The sequence below is a fragment of the Calidris pugnax genome, unplaced genomic scaffold (assembly GCF_001431845.1).
Source record: "Calidris pugnax isolate Ruff unplaced genomic scaffold, ASM143184v1 scaffold27, whole genome shotgun sequence".
Lineage (NCBI taxonomy): Eukaryota > Metazoa > Chordata > Aves > Charadriiformes > Scolopacidae > Calidris > Calidris pugnax.
Genome location: NW_015090893.1, coordinates 13,671,686 through 13,692,756, shown reverse-complemented (window position 1 = coordinate 13,692,756; position 21,071 = coordinate 13,671,686). Strand labels below are relative to the sequence as shown.

Sequence of the window (21,071 nt, the reverse complement as noted above, 5' to 3'; positions counted from 1 at the left end):
GGAGAGGGGGGGCTGAGAAACTCTGCCGTCCGAACAGCAATTACTCTTTAATTGAGCTGATTAGGAGGGGATTTCTTTTATTGCGTGTGTCGGGCAGGTGTAGAAGGACTGAGCGGCTGAGCTGGGTGCAGGGGGAAGCTCTTGGACCCCCCGGTCTGCCATCGACCCTGCAGGGCAGCTCCCCTCGGTCTCCTTTTTGTAGAGAATTTTAAGCCTGGGGTCAGGCAAGGCTTTAGGAAAGCACGTATCTATACACCTGTCTGTGTCTCGGTGTACAAGTATATTGTGAACACGTATTTTATCAGCAGTTTTTCCACCAACATTAAAAATTAATATGAAACCTACTTTGTGTAATAGAAAAAAATATATTCAGAACAAATACAGTAATGCTTTGTGTAATATAAGAAATATATTCAGAACAAACGCAGTAAAACAGGGGGATTGTTGTGTTTTTGTGGTTTCTTTTTTTTAATTTTTAATACAGATATTTGTATTTCCACAAACGCATAAAAAATTGTATTACTGAAAATGTAACTTCACAGATGGGTATTTGCTTTGTAAGTAGAGTTGCAGATCTGCTGGTCTTTCGTTTTGATTTCTGGGGCTTATTTTCTTAATCTAGATTTCGCCGCAATGGGTAACTAATTCAAAATTCAAGGGATTAAGAAATACCTGTGGTATTTGTCTGGCTTGAATACAAAGATGTGCAAGTGTTGACTGGTAATTGTATTGTATCTCGCATTTTTTTTTCATTCTAGAGCAGGTCTCGTAATTGGGAATTTATCAACATTTCCACTGGGGTAATTTTACAGGATTATCCGCCCTCTGTTCTTCCTGCTGGTTCATCTGGACTCTGTGGAGTTTGCTGCTAGCAATGAAGCCTTCTGTGGGGGTTTATTCATGCTATTACTGAAATGGAGCCCTTCGCGTTTGGATTAACTCTTTGTTCACTTTTCACCTGAACCGCTTGGATCAGTCCATTTATAAAAAGGATACTACCATGCATCTCTTTTCTGTTTGCATTGTGAAGTTGAACTCTGAATACAGTCTTGATGTGTTCAGGCTGTTTACTTTGCTTGAATTTTAGAGGAAGAACTGAAATATAAAGATAGATGAGACTGTAATACTACATGGGCAGGTAAATACTTTTGACATTTATATATGAAAAGTTGAAAGCATGTTATGAAGGGTCACAAATCAAACGAGCATGGTACCTTTCAAGGTAAAAAAACATTAAGATCAGGCTCTCCTAGATATTAGGAAGGCATTCTTCTAAGAAGTGTGGTGTTCATGATGGAAAACACTGTCTTTAAAATGGGGTAGAGTGCTCCCAAGATTAAGCAAACTACAAATTGTTTCCCAGCTGACAAGCAAAAGCATCCCCCTTTTTTTTTTTTTTCTTTTTAAAGCATGGCAGTGTAAATAAAAATGGTCCTGTTAATCGATCACCAGAAAGCTAAGCATTTTTGTTTGTAGTACATTGTGTCTAATTATTTGGATGATCATCGGGTCCTGTTAATCGATCACCAGAAAGCTAAGTATTTTTGTTTGTAGTGCAGTGTGTCTAATTATTTGGATGATCACCATGCCCAGGAGGCTGGGTGGTGAACCAGAATCCCTCCTTCCAGTTGTGCAGCACCTGCTGCAACAGGCAGTCCCTGCTGCAGAGGCCCTGGTTCTGTTTGCTAACGGAATATTGAGGTTTGAAATTATTCCCTTGTTTCTTCATGCAGATTTGGCTGTACACATGTATATGTGCAGTCTGTAACATTACATCCTTGGCCCAAGTGGGGCCGCATTGAATGAAGATTATACACAGTCTGTTTGGTTTTTTTTGCATGAAGATGCCTTTAGAATTGACAGAATATACAAGAATTGTCACATATTTCCATAAGACTTTTTGCTAGGAGAAATCTGTAGTACTGAAAGGTTACAACTGTGTACGATGAGCTTGGAAAACTACCACTGACCTTAAAACCCCACAAGAATAATCTCAACAGACCCTACCTCTAGATTTTAATCCTAGTTGCAGGGTTGGAGATTGACCCTTGCCCGGTCGCACACCATATATCTGGTTTGGGACCTTAAAACCCCACAAGAATAATCTCAACAGACCCTACCTCTAGATTTTAATCCTAGTTGCAGGGTTGGAGATTGACCCTTGCCTTGTCACACACCATATATCTGGTTTGTTTTTTTTTTCTGTCTGTATATTGAGATTTTTGCACGTTTTCTGGTGCCAGAATACTTTACTGGTACATTACTGAATCCAGTCTAAATTTAGACTTCTTCATGGTGTAATTTTGAAAGCTGTACACATGAATTGCTCAAACTGAGTCACTGCAGGGTTTCATCTGTTTTGTATTCCCTCTTCAGTGTTGCTGCTTCACACTTGGAAGTGTGATTATTGTACAATATCCTGCAAGATTATTAGCATTGTATTAAGTGACATAATTTATGCTCCTGCATTGAAATTTTGTTGTAGAAGTCCACTCGCCAGGGAACCTTGGCATCAGCCTGGGGACCCGCACTCACAATTTCTACATTGAGCAATTTCTGCAGTTGAGGTCTTAAAGAGTTTACAAATGCTTAGGCAGGTCCTGTAGAAAAAAAAAAGCTGTTTAAATGCTTAACATGTACTTTTGAGCTACTAATTACACTTCCAAGATGGTGCTTATTTAAAAAAAAAAAAAAATTGGCAACAACTCAGATTTTCTCTTTTGTAAGACTGCAACACGAATCCTTTTGTTAATGCCTCCGAGGGCTTTTTTTAAGTGAAGGAATCAAGGAGGGACTAGGAGCAGAAAATATATACATGGTTGTTTACTTTAGAAGTAAAATACTTGCTGTTAGTATTCCAATTTATGCTATAATGGAGCATTGCAGGAAGAGATTTATTTTTTTTAGCCTGGGAAAGCCATTAGGTGTGTTACTGAGGCTGCCATCAAGATGTTGTGATCAGAGCCCAGGTATTTTGATGGCTCTCTCGAGCGTCTTAGTTCACGTCCCTGATATGCAACCTTTGTTTTGCAAGTTAAGCAGCTTCCTACATTAAGCCTCTCCTAAAGATGTTGTACCATTTTATAATACCAGTATCTCCAAGGCCTTTTTGAGCTCCCCCCTTTCCTTAGCAAGGCAGCAGTTTCACTCTGAAGACTGGGGGTTTCTAGAATGTGCTGAAGCAATCTGGGTGGTAGTTCATGCCATTAGGGGATGATGTCTTGCCACAGTTAGAAGATGAAGAAATATATACCATAATTTGTATACTGCATATCACAAATAACCTGTGCAGCTTTGCTGCTTGAGCTATTTTAGAGTGTACTGATAAGTGAGGCATGAATGCTGCAAGTTGATCTGACTTAAATGGTGCTCCACAGAAGTACCTCTCTGAATACATCAGTTTGCAGAGTCAGGATCAGAGAAAAAAAAACTTCCAGCACTAGTTGCACTTCGCAGACAGATCGTTTCATGTGCTTTTTGGAACAAAACCCACATTGAAATGACACCTACAAAGACAGAGAGTCTCAAAACTAAACTAAAACACAGCTAGTCTCATGTGTCTCACCTGTTGGAACAGCAGCATCAAAATGGCTAAGCAATAAAAAGTATTGTGTTGTTTTATGCCCAACTTTGACCATTAACACTTTTTAATGTTCTTTTAAGGAAGTTTTAGCAGTTGTCCACCCAATGGAAGAGCTTTGCCTGGTAAAGCAAAGGTCCTGTGGACTCAGATTGAGGAGTTCCAGTGCTGCCTCTTAGTCTGTGACTAGAGGAATACTTTCAGGGAGTTTTTAGGAACAAGTGACCTGTGTGAAGAATAATTAAAACTAGGAAGGAATCCTGGTTTTGCTGAGGATCGTCATCAAAGATCCACTTCTGGAGGTCTGAGAACCAGTTTTACAGTGATTATTGGTCATGGCATATGTGCTTTCTGTGTAGGGAGCTTGGGGCTTGATCACCCCATGGTTTCTTCTGGTGTAGTAAGTCAGGACTTTTTTCCAGTGGCAGAAGTTGGAAAGCTGCTATTTTGGTTGCTCATTAACTCCACGTAATCTACATCAGTACAACCGTCGCTGGAGTAATGCTGGAAACCAACCAGTGATGTTGGCTGGCGGGCTCGAATGGTGATACTTTTTTTTCCCTCCAAACCACCAACAATAACCCCCCATCGCTGGAGTAATGCTGGAAACCAACCAGTGATGTTGGCTGGCGGGCTCGAGTGGTGATACCTTTTTTTTCCCCCTCCAAACCACCAACAATAACCCCCCGTTTTTTATCTGGGTATCATTGTTGGTTTTCAGCAGTGTCTTACAAGCAGCTGCACCAAAATGAGGGAGGGGGATGATGAAGTGGAACATGGGGACAGGACAGAAATCTCGAATTGGCTTTGCTGTGCGAGAGTGTGGCTGGGGAACAACATTCTCTGGCTTGTTGGCTTAATTTGAAGTAAAAACAACCTGTGAATAGTCTGGTTGCTTCTATCAGGATGTGGCTAGATGGGTAGAGTGGGAGCTGCATGAAAAAGTTTAGTAACATCCTGAACTTCAGTTAGTTTAGCAACTCTAATATTAACGAGCATTTAAATATCTAGAAATTGTTTTTTTCAGGAAGGCAAAGGATTTTTGCATTGAGATACTGACATCTCCTGTCAAGCTCTCTTTCAGCCCTGTAGCAGGAATGCTGAAAATGAGCTCATGTCCAAGCTTTATTTAAAATAACTAGGTTGTCTCTTACCTGAAGTTCTATTGCAAGGCTAAGAAAGAGAATAATGTTTTGCGCGGTGACTTCATGTTTTCACCCACAAGACAGCAGAAACATGGTAATTATTCTGCAGATGTGTAAAGGAAAATGCGATAAGGAACATTGTGGTATATGTGCCAGTATCTAGAATAGCTTACCGAGTTGGACAAAGATAAGAAATTGTGCAGTAGTTCCTCTAAACAGGAATTAGTGTCCCACATCTGGTGAAGAACCATGACTAGATTGCCAAATATGACTGATTGGGCAGAACCAGTGGAGTAAGAGTTGGTATTGTATAAACGTTTTGGAGTGTAAGACCATTCTCATTAGCTTTCTGAAGTCGTTTTTAGGTGAAGCTTTTAAGCCCTGATCTTACTGCCTATTTGCATTTTCAAATCTTGAAGCTAAATGTTTTAAGATGGAACTCTTCCTTTTAGAGTTGATCTTTTTGGTTCCATCTTATTTGTACAGTATATAATTATGCGATGCAACTAAATTCTTAGAGTAATTAGTGAACCTGACTGATCTTTTAATGTATTGACATTTCAGAATACACTAAAATAGAAAATGCAAAAATCTGAATGTTATATAGTACTCATTAGTCAGCCAGAGTGTTTCTAGGGATACCAGTTAAAGGTCAGTCTTTGCTTTGCAATTTGGTTCTGTGTTAATGTTTGTTTTGCATACAGAAGCCTTCTACTATAGGCATAATTGCATACACTTGCTGATAATTAAGAACTATTCTAATCATCTGGACTACATCTATGCCACACTGAGAACATTTGGACGTAGTATTTCTAATGATTAGATGTTGTGCAGGGTAAGGGGTGGGAATTTGAGTTCTTTGTCATGAGTCAGATGAAATAGATCCATTTTGTAGGTCTTTCTAGGAGATGGGAGCTCTGTGCTGAATTGTGCCTTGTGTATTCTGACCACTGTGGAGTTATCTTTTTAACCCAAATGGGTTTTTATAGCAACTGGACATGGAAGTGAAAATAGCTTCTTTGCACTAGTGAAACTATGGTAAATAAGTTTTTTATGTCTTCCAAGGTTTAGGGGGTTACATGTACATTACATGTTAAAATATGGAGCTGCAGGTTGTTTGTTTGGTAGGAAATTGTGGTTGGAGTGGAGTGGAGAGGTGTCAGGTTGGGCAGGAGGAGAGGTTTGGAAAATGGCAACCTCCCTACCCCCACCACCCAGTGTGTATTTCTATGAACAAGTAGTTAAGAAGGACAAAAGAAACCTTAATTAAATTTGGAATACCTGCAGGTCAAAACTTAATAATATGGTCATCTTAAAAATGTGAATTGACTGATTTTTGGATTTAAAATATAAAGCCTGATCTAGTCCTGTATATAGCTCTGCAGTCTAATGAAGTGTTCCTGATTTGAAAACAGCGAATACATCCTTTGACATTTATTACCCAGTTGATCTGAACCTAGGATGCTTTGCCTTTTTTAAGTTTCAGGAGGGCTATGTCTCATTTTAGTCAGTTTCAGCTAGATTAAGGGGTTTACAGAAATTTACAGCTTTATAGATTTTTTTTGAAAGACTATTAAAGCATTTGTCATCTTCTGAGTTTTCTGTAGTAGAACTTATATATGAAAATCAAATAACTCATCTGATTTAGTCATATTCCAGATATACTCACATGAACTAATGAGTATTGACTTAATCAGTATCTTGTATTAAGTATTACATAGTTGTAATGCATGTTCACATCCCACTGCTTTATCTAAGTCTGAAAAAGAGGAAGGGCAACTTGTGGTTTTGTATTTGCAGTCATATAGAAGCCCGGGCAACTTGTGGTTTTGTATTTGCAGTCATGTAAAATTCTAGTTTTAGAAGCCTTCAAAATACAATGAAGAAGCATTGCTTCCCTGGTGAAGCCATTAAATCTTTATATACTAGGGGCCACTAAAATGTGATCCTACCAAGTGAAAAGCAATTGGAATGAGTCAATTGGCTTTGTGTTGACTCAACAGCATTTTATTTTTTTTTTTTTTAATTTAGATTATTCTGACATTAAGCTATAAATTGAGTTGAAGGGGTCTTGATGCTTTCCCACACAATGTAGTTAAGTCTCTTGGGGGTATTTCAGGAGTCACTGCTGTGCTGCTCCAGTTCTGCCTGTGCACACAGCTGCTACGTGCCATCCCCCCCCCCACTAGGGAAAAGGAAATTTTTGATTCACAGTATGTATTCTGAAAAATTCAGGTGATACCCTTTAGCTATTTCCCAATCAGATTTTTTTTCAGTCTTATTTTTTTCAATACTATATCCTTACTGTGAAAAAAAGTAAATTACTTGAATAGCCTTTTAAAAATGAAATGCCAAGAGTGTTTGCACTAGCCAACAAATAATAGGTGTTTACACAACAGGCTTGATATTTACCTAAAAGTAACATACTAGTAGGAAAAAAATAATATGTGTGTTTCCTTGCAATGCTGATGTTTTCTTTGTGTGTATTTCAATAGAACAATCTTGTTCACTCCTACAAAGTTAAACAGAAGGTTGTATTTCAGTAGCTAGGCAAGACATCAAATTTCTGTTTATACAGCATCAAAACATTTGTAATGTTAGTTCTAATGTGCTTTAGTGTAGATTTCTCTAATTTCAGGATGCTTTCATTCCTTCAAATTTTTTTCTTTTACACCTGCATTTCTGAACTTTGGTTTATCTGCTTGCACAGGTGTGTATTGTAGCAAAATACAGCCAGAAGCTGTATTTCACCACAGGATCCACATATCCTTCCATATTATGGTGTATACCTGCCAGTAGCTGGTGTATGTACACTGTAGGTGTATGGAAAGATTTCTTTTTAAAAAATAAAGTTTCAATTTACTGTGTTCCAAATAAGACACTGCTAGAAATAAGACTGACATGAAATTTAGAAGGCTTTGTAGAAACAGTATCAGGCATACAGACAAAAAAACTACTAGATTAAGTTTTATGTCTTGGGAGTGGGGGTGGTCCCAAATAAGTTTAAGTAAGAGCTTAGCTGCAGTACATTAAGTTTACTTCATGTGACACTTAGCTTTAGCTGGGAGGCGTTGGGTACTTGCTCACTTCCTTTCCTCATTGTGTTATCTTGCCTATGAGTATTTTTTTTTCCACCATTTTTTCAGTATTAAGATCACTATATGGTTTGCTCCATGTGCATGGTATAGACTGAGGATAAATAGAGTCATTGACTGTCAGTATTAAGATCACTATATGGTTTGCTCCCTATACATGGTATAGACTGAGGATAAATAACAGTCATTGACTCGGCTCATCAAGTGTGTGAATTCTGCAGGGATTGACCTTTCTCATAAGCCTGTTGAAGCTTCTGTTGCTTTTCTGCGAGGAGAAGGCAGATGTTGCACCATGTCATCCCGGCCAGGGACAGTGTCTGTTTACACAGTGATGTTGCTTCATTTGCCTGTACTTCAAGCTGAAATGTAATTCAGTTCCCATAGAAAGTCATAACTTGCTGAATAAAGTGCCACTGGTGACGGGAAGGTAAGAGCAGTAATCTTGGTTCATTAGGGAAAAATCACTTGTTTAAAGAATGGTTAGGAGGTCTTTGAGTGGGAATGACCAAATCTTAAGTTTTGTAGTAAAAACTGAAATACACCACTATGAAATTACCTTAAAGAATTTTTTCCAAAGCATAGTAGTTGTCTTCTGGATGTATTCCTGTTCCCTTTGAAGAGGCTCACTGTTTGGAGTTTACAGCAGCAATTTCTGTTCATTCTAATAAAGCCTAACAGTAGTGATTAACCCTTTAAATACAAGTTCACATTTCTGATTAGCCTATACATTGCTACAACTTTAAGTTATCTAAAAAGCAGTGTACTTTGCCTTCAGTTAGGGTTTCAGACTTTGCTCAGTGTTACTATTTAACTGATGCAGGGGTGAGGGTAGTTGGAAGCAAGATTTTGCTTCCTGCTGTGGGAGAAGAGATTTCGGGGAGGTGTGGCCAGAGACAATTATATTGTTGTCCTGATTCCAATCCGGTGAAGAGCTGTGCTGCAAACCCACACGTACATTACTGCTATTCAGGAATAATGATACAGGAAGCTTGGCTTCCTCAAATATATTTTTTTCCTCCTTCCCCTTAGATTTTGGGCAATTAATTCTCTTAACCATCTCCTTTTGTTACCAGACAAAAGTCAGGGCTGGTGCAGGAATGAAGTGGAAATACACAGTTCTGGGGAGGAAGGAACTGCTGCAGGATCAGCTTCATGCCTTGTAAAACCACAGTGCAAGTGGCTGGTGTGAGGGGGATCCTAAATTAACTTGAATTCAAGACATATCAGTTAATTTAAGAAACACGTCTATTTATGGGGAAGGTCAGTGGAACCCATTTTCAAGTGAAACTTTGGTTTGCATGGAAGAGCTACAAGCTTAAAGGCATAAAGTTACAATTGAATTGTCTCGGATGAGCTTCCAATACTAGGGTTTGGAGAGAGAAAGAAAAGTCTTCCATAAGTGCTACCACTTTCTTACAAAAATCTTTAAGCAACTTAATGGTTTATAATTAGTGGGAAGTACTGGAGATTGCATTCTATCCTGCTATTTTTCTGCAGTGCAAGAGTAATTTGTTTGGTAATTAATACTGTACTGTATTGATAAGTGGAAAATTACTTAAGTTATGTTGTTACATATCTAGATTTTTATGGCTTATTCACCCTTTTTAATTAAAGTAGGAAAAAGTTTGAGTGATTCTGCACTTAATTGGGTGTGGTGCTACTTTGTTTACTTCCCCCTCCTGGCTTTCTTCTGATCTACATCAACTTATTCGTGATAAGTAACATCAAGTGAAGGGGGTGGGAAAAAAAAAGTCAAATGAAGTCATCAATATGCATCAAGAAGTTTCAGAAGGGGAGTTGTAATGCTTCAGCAAAGTCATCTTGAGTTATTTCTAAAAGTACTTGCATGTTCATAAGTGGGATTTGTAGATGCTGCTTAGTAAGTATTGAAATAGTTATTTCAGAATAGTTGAATAGATCAGATAAAGTTGTACCTGAACATTAACCCCCGCTGCTCTCACTTGTCCCTTGTTTTCTATGAAGTTTTAGAATTCATTTTTTCTTTGCCTAGTTTAAGTTTTGATACAGAAGAAGCTGAGGTTTCCAGGAGAGTTTTTATAGCAAACTTTTATATTTATACATAAATATAACATTGATGATAAGCTTGGCCTACAAGAGTTATTTATGTATTTAGTTTTGAAATGGAGTTAATTTATCTGTGGTATTACAGAAAGCACTTCAGGAAATGAAGAACTGCTGGTTTTTCTGTTGATGTTTGGTTGGTCTTTTAAAAAAAAAAAAATACACAAAAATGCTTATTGTTTACTCTCAAGAAAATGGCTCACCTACCTGTTTTGGTTAAATCATTCTCCTCACTATCTTTCAATTTTATAAAAGTACCAGAAGAGGAATTTAGGAAACAAATCGTTGTTTTTATCCTGCCCTGTCCCTCAAAGCAGGTTCCTCAGACTGTTACCTCTCTCTTTCAGAGGTGTTATTTACTGGTAATTTACAAAGTCATCTGGAGCATTAACTGCCTCATAGCCTGGCATCCACCTTCCACACATCTATAGACACAGGGGACTTACCATTTCAAAAGTCTTGCTGGGGCAATGGGCTGACCTCTCTTCATCCTTCTCCAGCTGGCAGCATAGCTGCACCACCTTCACCTTTGGGCATCTACTTCTCTTCTAGACCACCAGCTCCTTCTGACACCATCCCCTGAGTGGTGCTGGCCTATAAATGCTCCTCAGGAGGGAAGCAGCAGCTGCTGGTAATCACGGCATCCCTTGTCTAGGACAGCTCTCTGAACACCACCCAGGCTGGGCTCTCCACCTGGCTGCACTCATTGCTTTAACCTGGAGGGCCAGGCAGCAGTTGGTCCAGGTGCACCTCAACCTGGGAGCTTACGGCTTTGCCTCCGTAAGTGAAGCCAGAGCCAGTGCTCCATCATCCTCCTGCTGTAATTAGCCAGCTTTGTCAGCTCTTCTTCTAACAGGTTGCCCTCCCTTGGCTTTATGACCTTCCAGGTTTTTTTTTTTTCTCCTCTTTCCAGTCCACATCATCCTTTCCCTGAAGGGCCTTGTGAGCCCTGCTCTCCCTTGCCCTGGCCTTTCCCTCAGTGTCAACATAGGCTTAAACCACGTCTGCACTGCAGGCTCAGAGCTAATTCCCCGTGTCAGACCCTTGGCACTGTTGGCTTCATTGGCCTGGTTTAGCCCAGTTTTTTTGGGGTAAAGGGTGTTAACTCAGTGTTGGGACTAAGTGGTCAGTGGGACTTTCCACCCTCTGTGTCGGCGTAACTGAAAATTACAGGTGGTGTAAGCTCTTCTGAAAATGATCTGATCATGATGGCTTAAAAGCTGCTGTTGTGTCTTTGAGGTTGTTCAGCACCATTTTATGGCTCGTACTTAAAATTGCTTTATTCGGACAAAACTGTATCACTTAATCTGACGTTTGCCTCAGCTTTTACAGTTAACTGTAGCATCTCAGCAGGCTCTAAATTTGGATCTGGGGAGGTGAAGATAAGAGGAGAGACAATGATTTGTAAAAGAAACTGATTTTCTTGAACTACTCCGTGCTGTGAAATTTTGAAATGCAGTTCCAGGTATTGTGCTTGTGTTTTATGACATAGGACTCAAATTTAGCCTTGCTGTCAGCTCCTGAGAAACCTTGAGCTCTACAAAATGAACGAAGGTGCTCTCTCACTTCGTGTGACCGTGTCCTTGGTGTTATGGTCCAATTTCTGGGATGCTGTTGGGCAGCAGCAGCTCTTTCAGCCAGGAGGCTCAAGAGCATTCACTGCTTTTTTTTTTTCTTTTTTTTTTTTTCCTCCTGATAATCTTAAACAGCAGAGAATCATCTGCTGGGAAATGCAGGAGTGAGAAAGGGAAAAACCATCAGGAGAACTTTAATGAGAGGGAGAGCAGTGCCATGGATGGACTGGGAGCACAGGGTCACCAGGTTTCAGTGTTAAAACCTCCAGTTCTTAAATTTCTAATTGTTTTAACACACGTTAACAAAACCCACTGAAAAAGTGTGTCATCCTCCTCCGGTGGTGAGGAGGATTACGCTGCTGGTACCGGCAAGGCTGTTAATTAGTGCGTGTGATTGAATGTGCTCTGGGGAACGTTGGTGTTTCTGTACTGAATGAAATTTCTGTCTCTAGTAATACCTGCTTCGTTTCTAGAGAAATTGGAACATATTTATTAATTCAGGGAGCTGCAGGAAGGGAAAGCATCAAATGATCGAGGAAGGTAAATGTTTCCTGACAAATTGGAGCACTCCTACAAGGCATCGGTCTTCATGAATTATATATAATTACATTCAGCAATTTCAGAAGAGATGCTCTATACATTACTTTGCCCCATACATTATTGCACTTATTGCACAGTTACTGTAGGGAGAAGTTATGCTTTTACCTTTCTGGGGGTTATAATCCAGTCTTATCTCCTTTAATTAGCTTAGTTTGAAGAAGAAAGTGTTACACTTGGTGATTCCAGTACCCTGGGCACTCAAGTGCCTTCACTCTTCAAGGAGCTCCACCCAGCTGCTATTTATAATTTCATCCTTTTACCCACAATTCACTTTTTAAAGGGGAATTGCTTTTCACTGCAGAAATCTGTTTTTGACCAGTAGTGGGAGTGGGAAAGGGAAGGAGGAGTGTGAATTAGTAAAAGAGCTGTTGTCTTAAAGTAAGCATGTGATGTCTGAAAGCTTTATTTTAATTTAGGTGCATAATTAACTGAGAGTTAAGGGGGGGAAGGAAGAGGTATATTGGGTTTTTTTAACATGTGGAGTAAACATTATCCAGTAAATTCAATAAACAGATAATAAGTCTTGTTGATAGTCTATTTTACTGCCAGTAATTCCTTGTTTATTCCCTATATAATTACAACACTTTTCTGATGTATTCACTTTATCCAAGATATGAAAAAATTAGAAAGCCTTAAAAGACCTAGTAGGTAGGTGTGCTTATGATTTTGACCAGTGTAGCTTCTTTTTTATTGAGTGTAATAGTATTGTTGTAACGTATTTAGTAATTGCATAATGTTGCTTGTAATCTGTTTGTAAATGTGATTTGAGCCAGCTGACCAGTGTAGCTTCTTTTTTATTGAGTGTTTTTGGCTATTATAATAGTATTGTTGTAACGTATTTTATTTAGTAATTGCATGATGTTGCTTGTCATCTGGTTGTAAATGTGATTTGAGCCAGGGTGGTTTAATTTCTCTATTTCATATAAATAATTACATAGATTGTTGTTTGTGCCTTTCTGTATGGATTTTGGATGTGGCAGCTTAAGATGCTAAAATCTTTGCTGTAAAAGCTCTTAGATATATGTAGGGCAATGCAAAAGCTTTAATCTTATTTGTGATAAATGCGATTTATATTGGAAGTCCTATATAACTTGAAAACGTGGAGCTAATTTTAAAATAAATATAGTATTGATTTATTTATTTAAAATCCATATAAGCTAGTTTTCCTCCTAAACTGACAAAAACCCAGATGAGTTTCTCCTGGGACAGAGGAGAGCTGGCTCATGGTGCAGGGAGGGTTATGGCACAGGGCTTTAGGATGGAGCCAGGAATGCCTTTTTTCATTTTTCTTCCTCTCTGCAGTGGAACAGAACAAGTATGTTGATGTACAGGAAAGCTAGAAGGAGGGTGTTTTTGGAGAGGAATTTTTGCCACTTCGCTCTCACAGTCCATGATTGGGTATGGTAAAGAGAAACAAGAAACTTACTAATGTTTCTTGTGAAGTTATTAGGAATGACCTGAGAGAGAGTGAGAGAAATAGGTTAAATTTGTGTTAAGCACCTGGCTGAAGAAAGTGTACCTGAGGTAGACATTTCTATCAATGTTTTCCAATTGAAAAGAGTAGGATGAGGATTGGATTAAAAACTGTAGCTTTGCAGCCTTAAAGAATTGAGGATCTTCTTGAAACCTTAATTGTCTTCTTGTGTGCTTAACTGCGTGAAGGGCTGAGAATTGCAGTAAACCTGGAACTGATAGATAATCAAGGTTATTAGCAAATGTTTTCTTTATAGTTTGTATCTGGGAGAATCAGGTGGTGGTGATCGTTGCTTTTTGGATTGTCATTGTTGAAGAACCCAGAGCCTGCAGTAGGATGGTTTGATTTGAAGGACACAGTGACATACCCATGAAAGGTGGCAACCCATGATGTTTATGTTGGTTTACGGATTTTGTTAAATTAGTGGGTGGGGTCGTTAGGCTGTTGTCTGCCATTCTGGGAGCATGGTGAATCTATTCTATCTGTTTGTGTTCTTCTATTTTATAGCAGTCTTTCCCATGCAGTGCAGTTTGTAAATGGGCATGAGTTATCTTTATTTGAAGTCTTGAAAAGCATTTGCAGAGAACATCGAATACAAAATTTAACAGAAATGGAAATTACCTTTTAAAGAATTCTCAGTATATTATATCTTAATTAATTATTTGGCTTTTTTGTCTCAACAGGAATGCCCAAGGAAAAGTACGATCCACCTGATCCACGGAGGATGTACACAATTATGTCCTCAGAGGAAGCAGCCAACGGAAAAAAATCACACTGGGCAGAGTTGGAAATAAGTGGTAAGAAACTGAGGAATTGTACTGAGTGATGAACTCTAATTTGTCAAAGAGAGGAGGGTGAAGGTGGGGATGATACATAGACATAACACTGTTACTTTAAGTATTGAACAATAATGTTGTACTAGTCCATGACAGTATAGTTTCTACTGAAGCGGAAGTTTTCAGTTTAAAAGCAATTGTAAATCTTTGCTCTGTTCTTGATATTTTAAAAAAATTTAAAAAAATATGAAAAAATTTCTCTGAGAACTGGCTTTGACATACTGTTTGACTTTTGGATCTTTTCTTGAAAATAAGGTAATTCTCAGAATTCTTAAACATGAATTCCAGCTGGTGTGGGACCATTCTTTCTTGATTTATGGAGTAAATACTGATTTTGCTACGCAAAGCGTCTTTACAAGGAAATTCAAATATTTTAAGAACTTAAAAATTATTTTGTGATGGTGTAAATTTAGGCTGAAATTTTGCTTAAATGTGGATGTTCTTTGAGAGACTGCTGTGTGATATTTCGAAATAACTGTCCAATAGAGAAATTTATGGAAGGAAGGATACAAAGAGAGTTCTTTGAATTGGAAAGAGTCTTTCCATCCAGATCATTGAATCTGTGTCTTGCTTCAAGTGCCACGTGCCTTAACATGTGAATAGCGTTCTTTACTTGAAGGTTACAGATGCAGAAACCTAGTTAAATGCTGCTCCAGGAATCAGCATTATACATCAGCATTAGGCTTGGATATCCACTTGGACATCTGCTGCCTCGGCATAAGGAAGTGCATTAAGTGATGGCTCTTTGCTTTCATGCCTGGTAATCTCACCGTAGGCTGACGCCAGCCAAGAGAGGTGCAGGCAGCGAAGAGGATGGATCAGTGCTGTTCACTGGAAATCCTTTCAGCTACAAGGGGTTTTTTTTTGATCACAGTCACCTGTGTGCAGTGCGGGGGAAGAATAGGTGTTAATTAAATTTTAAAAATGCAAAGAACTATTGATTTCTATTTAAAACCTTTCAAAAGACTTCTTAATGAGCATTACAGTAGCATGAATCCTTTAAGAACTGTATGCATTTGCCTTGCAAAATAAAATGTGACAATGTTTTTGTTTTATTGGTGTTCACACTGTCTTTTCCTTGCAAAATACTTGGTCATCTAATACAGAAAGCCACAAGGCAAAATAAAATGTGACAATGTTTTTGTTTTTCACACTGTCTTTTCCTTGCAAAATCCTTGGTCATCTAATACAGAAAGCCAAAAATGTTTTAACTGCTCTCATTTAAATCACTGAGCTTTTTCACTGCAGGCTTTATTGTGTTTGTCACTTTCTTATGGCCCACTGGAAGGGATACCTGCATTAAACCTTTACTTACCAGGGACTGAGTCCCAGATACATGTGTGTCAGTGTAGCTTTCCCCGAGCACTAAATATAACTTCTTTTATTTCAAAGAAAATCATTTAAAGAAAGGAATTATAATGTGTGTATGTTGCTATATTAACCAGACTGTTCTTAATATTGGTGAGTAGTGGTGGGTTTTCAAAGGCTGTCGCAAGTAAGTTTTTGCCTTGGACAAACTGGTGTTGGTACTCTCCTTCTAACACTTTTGGTGCAGTGAGATGACTTCTGTAAATAAAAAAGAAGCCATTCCTGGTGGGGAAAAAATATCTTGGAGAGAAGAAATGTTTTGAGACCTTCTGATGATATCTCACATTCCTTGCATGCGGCAATGTAAAAATCTTGATTCTGTCACACAAATCCATGTTTCCACCCTTCAGTTTATACAAAAATCATGCCTTTTTTTAAATATCTGGCAGTAGTTTATGCAGCTTTTAGATGAATGCCATATGGAAATCCATGTTCTCAACTAAGCATTTTAGTCACCCTAAATATAGTGCTTCTATCTGTTCTTGGCTGGATTAATGCCATAGAATAAAGATTTTTGGTTTGAAAGATGTTGTGCAGAAATAAGGGGCAAACCAAAGAAGCATCTTTCATTTCAAACATAAACTATAACTGAAAAAAACCTGTTTCTTACGGCTCTGCTAATTATTGAGTTTGTGGTCAATTAGTCAATATGTCTTGTTTTTTTTATGGAACTTGAGAAAGGCAGGTGTTTAAACCTGAGTTACAGATTTGAAAAAAAAAACAATCTAAGCATTCCTGGCAATACCTTACATTCTGTTATGCATCACTGAATTTTTTTGATCTATAGAATTGGCAATTAGTGGAATTTGGATTGAATAAAATAATAAAAATCACAACAAAAACCAAGCAAAACTCTCCCTCAATGTCCCCCCTCACCTCTGCCCCATACTTATTTAGAAAATGTGTAATTATTGCTAAACCTCTGTATTTTAAATGTTTCTTCTCTTTTGTACCTTCCTTCCACAGGGAAAGTGAGAAGCTTGAGTTCGTCATTGTGGACACTGACCCATTTGACAGCTTTGCATCTCAGTGACAATTCCTTATCCCGTATTCCTTCAGACATTGCCAAGCTTCACAATCTGGTATATCTGGACCTGTCCTCTAATAAAATTCGCAGTTTACCAGCAGAGCTCGGAAACATGGTGTCACTCAGGTACTTACATTACATCTTAACAGGAGTTAAAATTGTTTTCTTATTATCTTTGTAACAACAGTATAAATTTCAGTATAATTTTTATGTTGTAGTAAATGAAAAGCATAAATTAACTCCCCTCTCCTCACTTCTTTTTATCTGTCTCCCTGTATGCTTGGTATAGTCTGTGGAGTTATAGCCATGCTGGATCTTCTGTGATCTCCTGTTCTGATGTATGACAGTACGGAATGAGCATCAAAACTGCCCAGTTTGATAGCGATCGCCCGTTTTATATTTTTCCAAGTCAGGTTTCCTTTCTTATGCATCTCTTTTACGAATTTCTATGTGGCATTTTTCTCCAAGAAATACTGATACACACAAAAATTGCTTTTAATACATAGTGAGGTAGGAAGAAGGTCAGAGTAAACATTCGTAATCACGCCGAGGTAGGAAGAAGGTCAGAGTAAACATTCATAATCATGACAATTTTTTCCTCTTTATTCATCTAAAGAACTATTGTTAAGAATATTAATAATTCTGTTTATTGATAACAACTGCAACTTGTCTATCTTTCTCTTTCCCGCCTTTGCTATCATGTAAATGCATAATATTAATAATTCTGTTTATTGATAACAACTGCAACTTGTTTATCTTTCTCTTTCCCACCTTTGCTATCATGTAACTGCATTCCTGTGCAAACTTGGGAGGAAAAAAATGTTCTAAAGGCACTTTTCCCCCTCAATTTTTTAATGCCAAGATGTGCACAGAATGATACCTCATTTTGGAATTGAAACGTGAATAGCGATGCCTATTTAGGTTATAATTAAGACTGCATTATTTCACTTTATAAAAACACTGTTATGTAAATATTTAAATGATTTATATCATTTAAATATTTACAGGCAATGTTCTTTTGCCCTTGACCCAAAGCAAAAGGCTTATCTTAGGTTTATTACACAGTTACCAGTAATTGCCTTCATTGTTTTTAATTTTGAAGATGTTTATGGACAGCTTTCTCAAATCCAGAAGACTCTGAGTCTAAAAGTAACGAGAATGTTATTAGAAGTACAGAAGAAGACAATAGAGGAATGGACTGCCAGCACAGCTTTAATGAAACTGGAAGCAGAGCAAGTTTGCACATAGAAATATCAGTCATTGCATTTTCTTCTACTTTAGAAAAGTCCACTCTGTTGGGGAGGATTAAACTAGCTGATTAAATTGGTACTAAAAGCTCAAATTCCAAAGCAGTTAAAGTCTCAACCGTGGAGGCTGAGCAAAGGGACCTTGCTTTTTAGAGCATAATTGGCAGCTCGGTTTTGTAGTGTGTTGTATGGTGGTTTTTTTAAACTGTGAAGTAGTAACACAAAGCTTTCTTTAGAACAGACTATTTCAATTAAAAGCAGTTATTAGTAACAGGTTTCTGCCCTCCTTTATCCATTTCTCAGTATTGTGAGTTAGCAATCCTAAATTTACTGGAATATTCTCAAATTCATCTTTGTACTTCATTAGCATCCTTTCATTTTCATCTGTCTTTTTCTTTTTAAAATATTGCTGTAAACTTAATACTCATCACATGGAGCTAGCACTGTGTAGTCATCGGTAGTGTCAAAAGATATTTTGCCTTCTTCCCAACACTTTTCCCAGTCTATTGGGGCTGATTCTATGAAGCTTCAGCTCTTCCAAGTCCTAAGTGTCTCCTGAGTAGAGAAGGCTAAATGTGGTGAATGTGAAATGTGTGGCTGAGGTCTAGGATCCACACTAGTTTTCTGTTTGTGACTTAAACATAATACTTGAATCCGGATCTGTGGATGTGAAAAGCTGGTGCATTAATCCACTGCACACTCTCCATCCTCAGTAATTGAAGCTGATCCCTCATTTCTTTTCACTGGGGTGAAAGGGAAAGAAAACCCCGAAGTGCATCCTACGTGATGGTGCTCCGTAGGTCTCAACTGTGCTGGAGTTTTATGTTCTGGGCTGGCCCTTGCTGCAGGCACTTCCCATAGCTTTTGGGAAGTTGCCCTCATTTCTTTTCACTGGGGTGAAAGGGAAAGAAAACCCCGAAGTGCATCCTACGTGATGGTGCTCCGTAGGTCTCAACTGTGCTGGAGTTTTATGTTCTGGGCTGGCTCTTACTGCGGACATGTCCCATAGCTTTTGGGAAGTTCTTCAAACTGATGGTAATTTAACACTGGGCATTGCCAGTGTCCTGGGCCACAGAAATCATTTGTGCTCTCACACTTGAGGATTGATAACGAGTCTTCCAGCTCCCACGTCTGGAGCTCTGGGTTTGGTCTGTGTGGCAAAGCTCGCCTGAGGCTGCCTCCATCTCCCTTTTTTCTGCAGGTACTTGAAGAAAGAGGTGTCAGAGCAGAGAGCAGTAAGATTGCTGATCTTTGTGGAAAGAGGAGGAAAAATAAACACTGTACCATGTTGTCCTGGAAAGCTGATACATAAACCAGATTTGCTTGATAATGCTTGAAAGAGCTGGTGGGATTTGCTGTGATCCCCTTTGTAGAGAGGGCGGGTTCTGCAGAGGCAAGGATCGTTAGAGAAAATAATTCTTTCATCCAAGTGCGAAAGTGTAATGATACCTACTACTGTGCTGTTCTTTCTGCTTGATGTTTTTCTTCAAGAAGAACAGGGTATATTTTTTTTGTAATTCCTACATAACTTTTTTTTAGATTTCAGCAGTGCTTTGAAAAACCCTTAGAGGAAAAAGTAGCTTCCTAAAGAATAAACTAGTAGCTTTATATTGTCATATAGAATATCATCCCTAAAAATAATAGCCATTTAAATCTCAAATGTCTGTGCAAGTGCTGAGAACTAGCAGAGATGTTGCTTTCCTTTTTCTTAAATTCTCCATCCTCTTTCCTACCTGCTACATGCCTCACTCATACTTGCAAATCCTAGAATGACACACTGGGCTTTGGAGTTTCTTTCTAAAATGAGTGCTTTTGTCTATGGGATTTTATATTGAAAAAACAAGAACAAACCTGTGTGTGTCTGGTGAGCACATAAGAATGTGATGAGGAAAGTCTTCACTGCTTAGATGGGAGTGTGTTTATGCAAGTGAAAAGCTCCTAAAAACTCCATTTTCTCTGGCCAGTTCATTGGGAAATCAGAATTCAGGACATGAATTCTGTTCCTGTCTGCATATTGTTTTTCTAAGTTAAAAAACACATATTTTGTCTTAACACTGAAATTAGGAAAACAAACACCAGAAAATTAATATTGTAAGTTACTATTACGTGGTAATGTCATGTTCTTACTCTCCTGGTCCTGGAGTTTTTGCTTATTTGTTTTCTGGGATATAATTTCTGTTTATTTGGCCTTTCATCATAGCCAGACAGTTTCATAGTCTGGTTTGTCAGAGCTGCTACTGTTCACTGCTTGTAGTTATTAAAGTATTTAGTTATTGCTAATGTTTACAAAATGCTTGACTTTTTAGGATGAACTCACCAAACAGCTACTTTTATTTTGTCTGTGTGTGTATACGTCTGAGTACAGCAGATTTCCATAACTATCGCTGTTTAATCTTTGAGATTTTTCAATATCATGCTCTGCTAGTATATTGTTTCTCTTTTAAAATTAAACTTTTTATACTATACTGCTGAAGGCAAGTGCTGGTCTGTTTTCAGCCCTATATGATTCTTGCTCTGTCTACAGGGAACTACATTTAAATAACAACCTGTTACGAGTTTTACCTTTTGAGCTGGGAAAACTGTTCCAGTTACAGACTTTGGGTCTGAAAGGTATTACTGCTTTTTCTTGATATCCATGCTTGATTAATGATCACTGCTTCTGAGATGTAATGGCTGTGGACTGCTAGTTCCTAAAACGTTACTGAATAGTAATCCCAGGTGTAGCTACTTACTCCGCGTTTATAATTATCATTACTTAAAAAAAAAAGAAAAAAACCTAGTTTGGCAAAGCACTTGACATAAAAAGTGGTTCATTCCTCTGCAGAGTGAGCGGGAGCTTTCTGTTGCTTGCGTAGGGGTTGGGTACAGTGATGCTTTAACTAAGAAATAGCCTGCAGTTAACTGTAGGTACTCAACCAAAAAGGGAACGTGCTTCACAAAGCTGCTGTAGGGTATTGTGCTCTCTATGCAAGCAGCAATATAAATCTTTTTCCAATTTTTTTTTTCTTTTTAAAGTGTATAGATTGTAGCTATAAAATTGCTG

At 38.3% G+C, this 21,071-nt stretch overlaps 1 protein-coding gene across 3 annotated transcripts in view; it reads left to right on the top strand.

Annotated features, from left to right (window-relative positions):
* The window catches only part of CNOT6 (CCR4-NOT transcription complex subunit 6), a 36,068-nt gene that overhangs the window by 3,136 nt on the left and 11,861 nt on the right, over positions 1 to 21,071 (top strand). The window contains exons 1-4 of one of the 3 annotated variants that reach the window (XM_014948071.1): positions 254 to 1,138; positions 14,234 to 14,347; positions 16,721 to 16,907; positions 20,553 to 20,638. In XM_014948071.1, coding sequence (XP_014803557.1) covers positions 14,236 to 14,347; positions 16,721 to 16,907; positions 20,553 to 20,638 — 385 coding nt within the window. In that variant the 5' untranslated portion in view covers positions 254 to 1,138; positions 14,234 to 14,235. Of the gene's footprint in view, positions 1 to 253; positions 1,139 to 14,233; positions 14,348 to 16,720; positions 16,908 to 20,552; positions 20,639 to 21,071 lie in introns of those variants that run through there. The other 2 variants (XM_014948069.1, XM_014948070.1) reach the window with 2 other exon arrangements.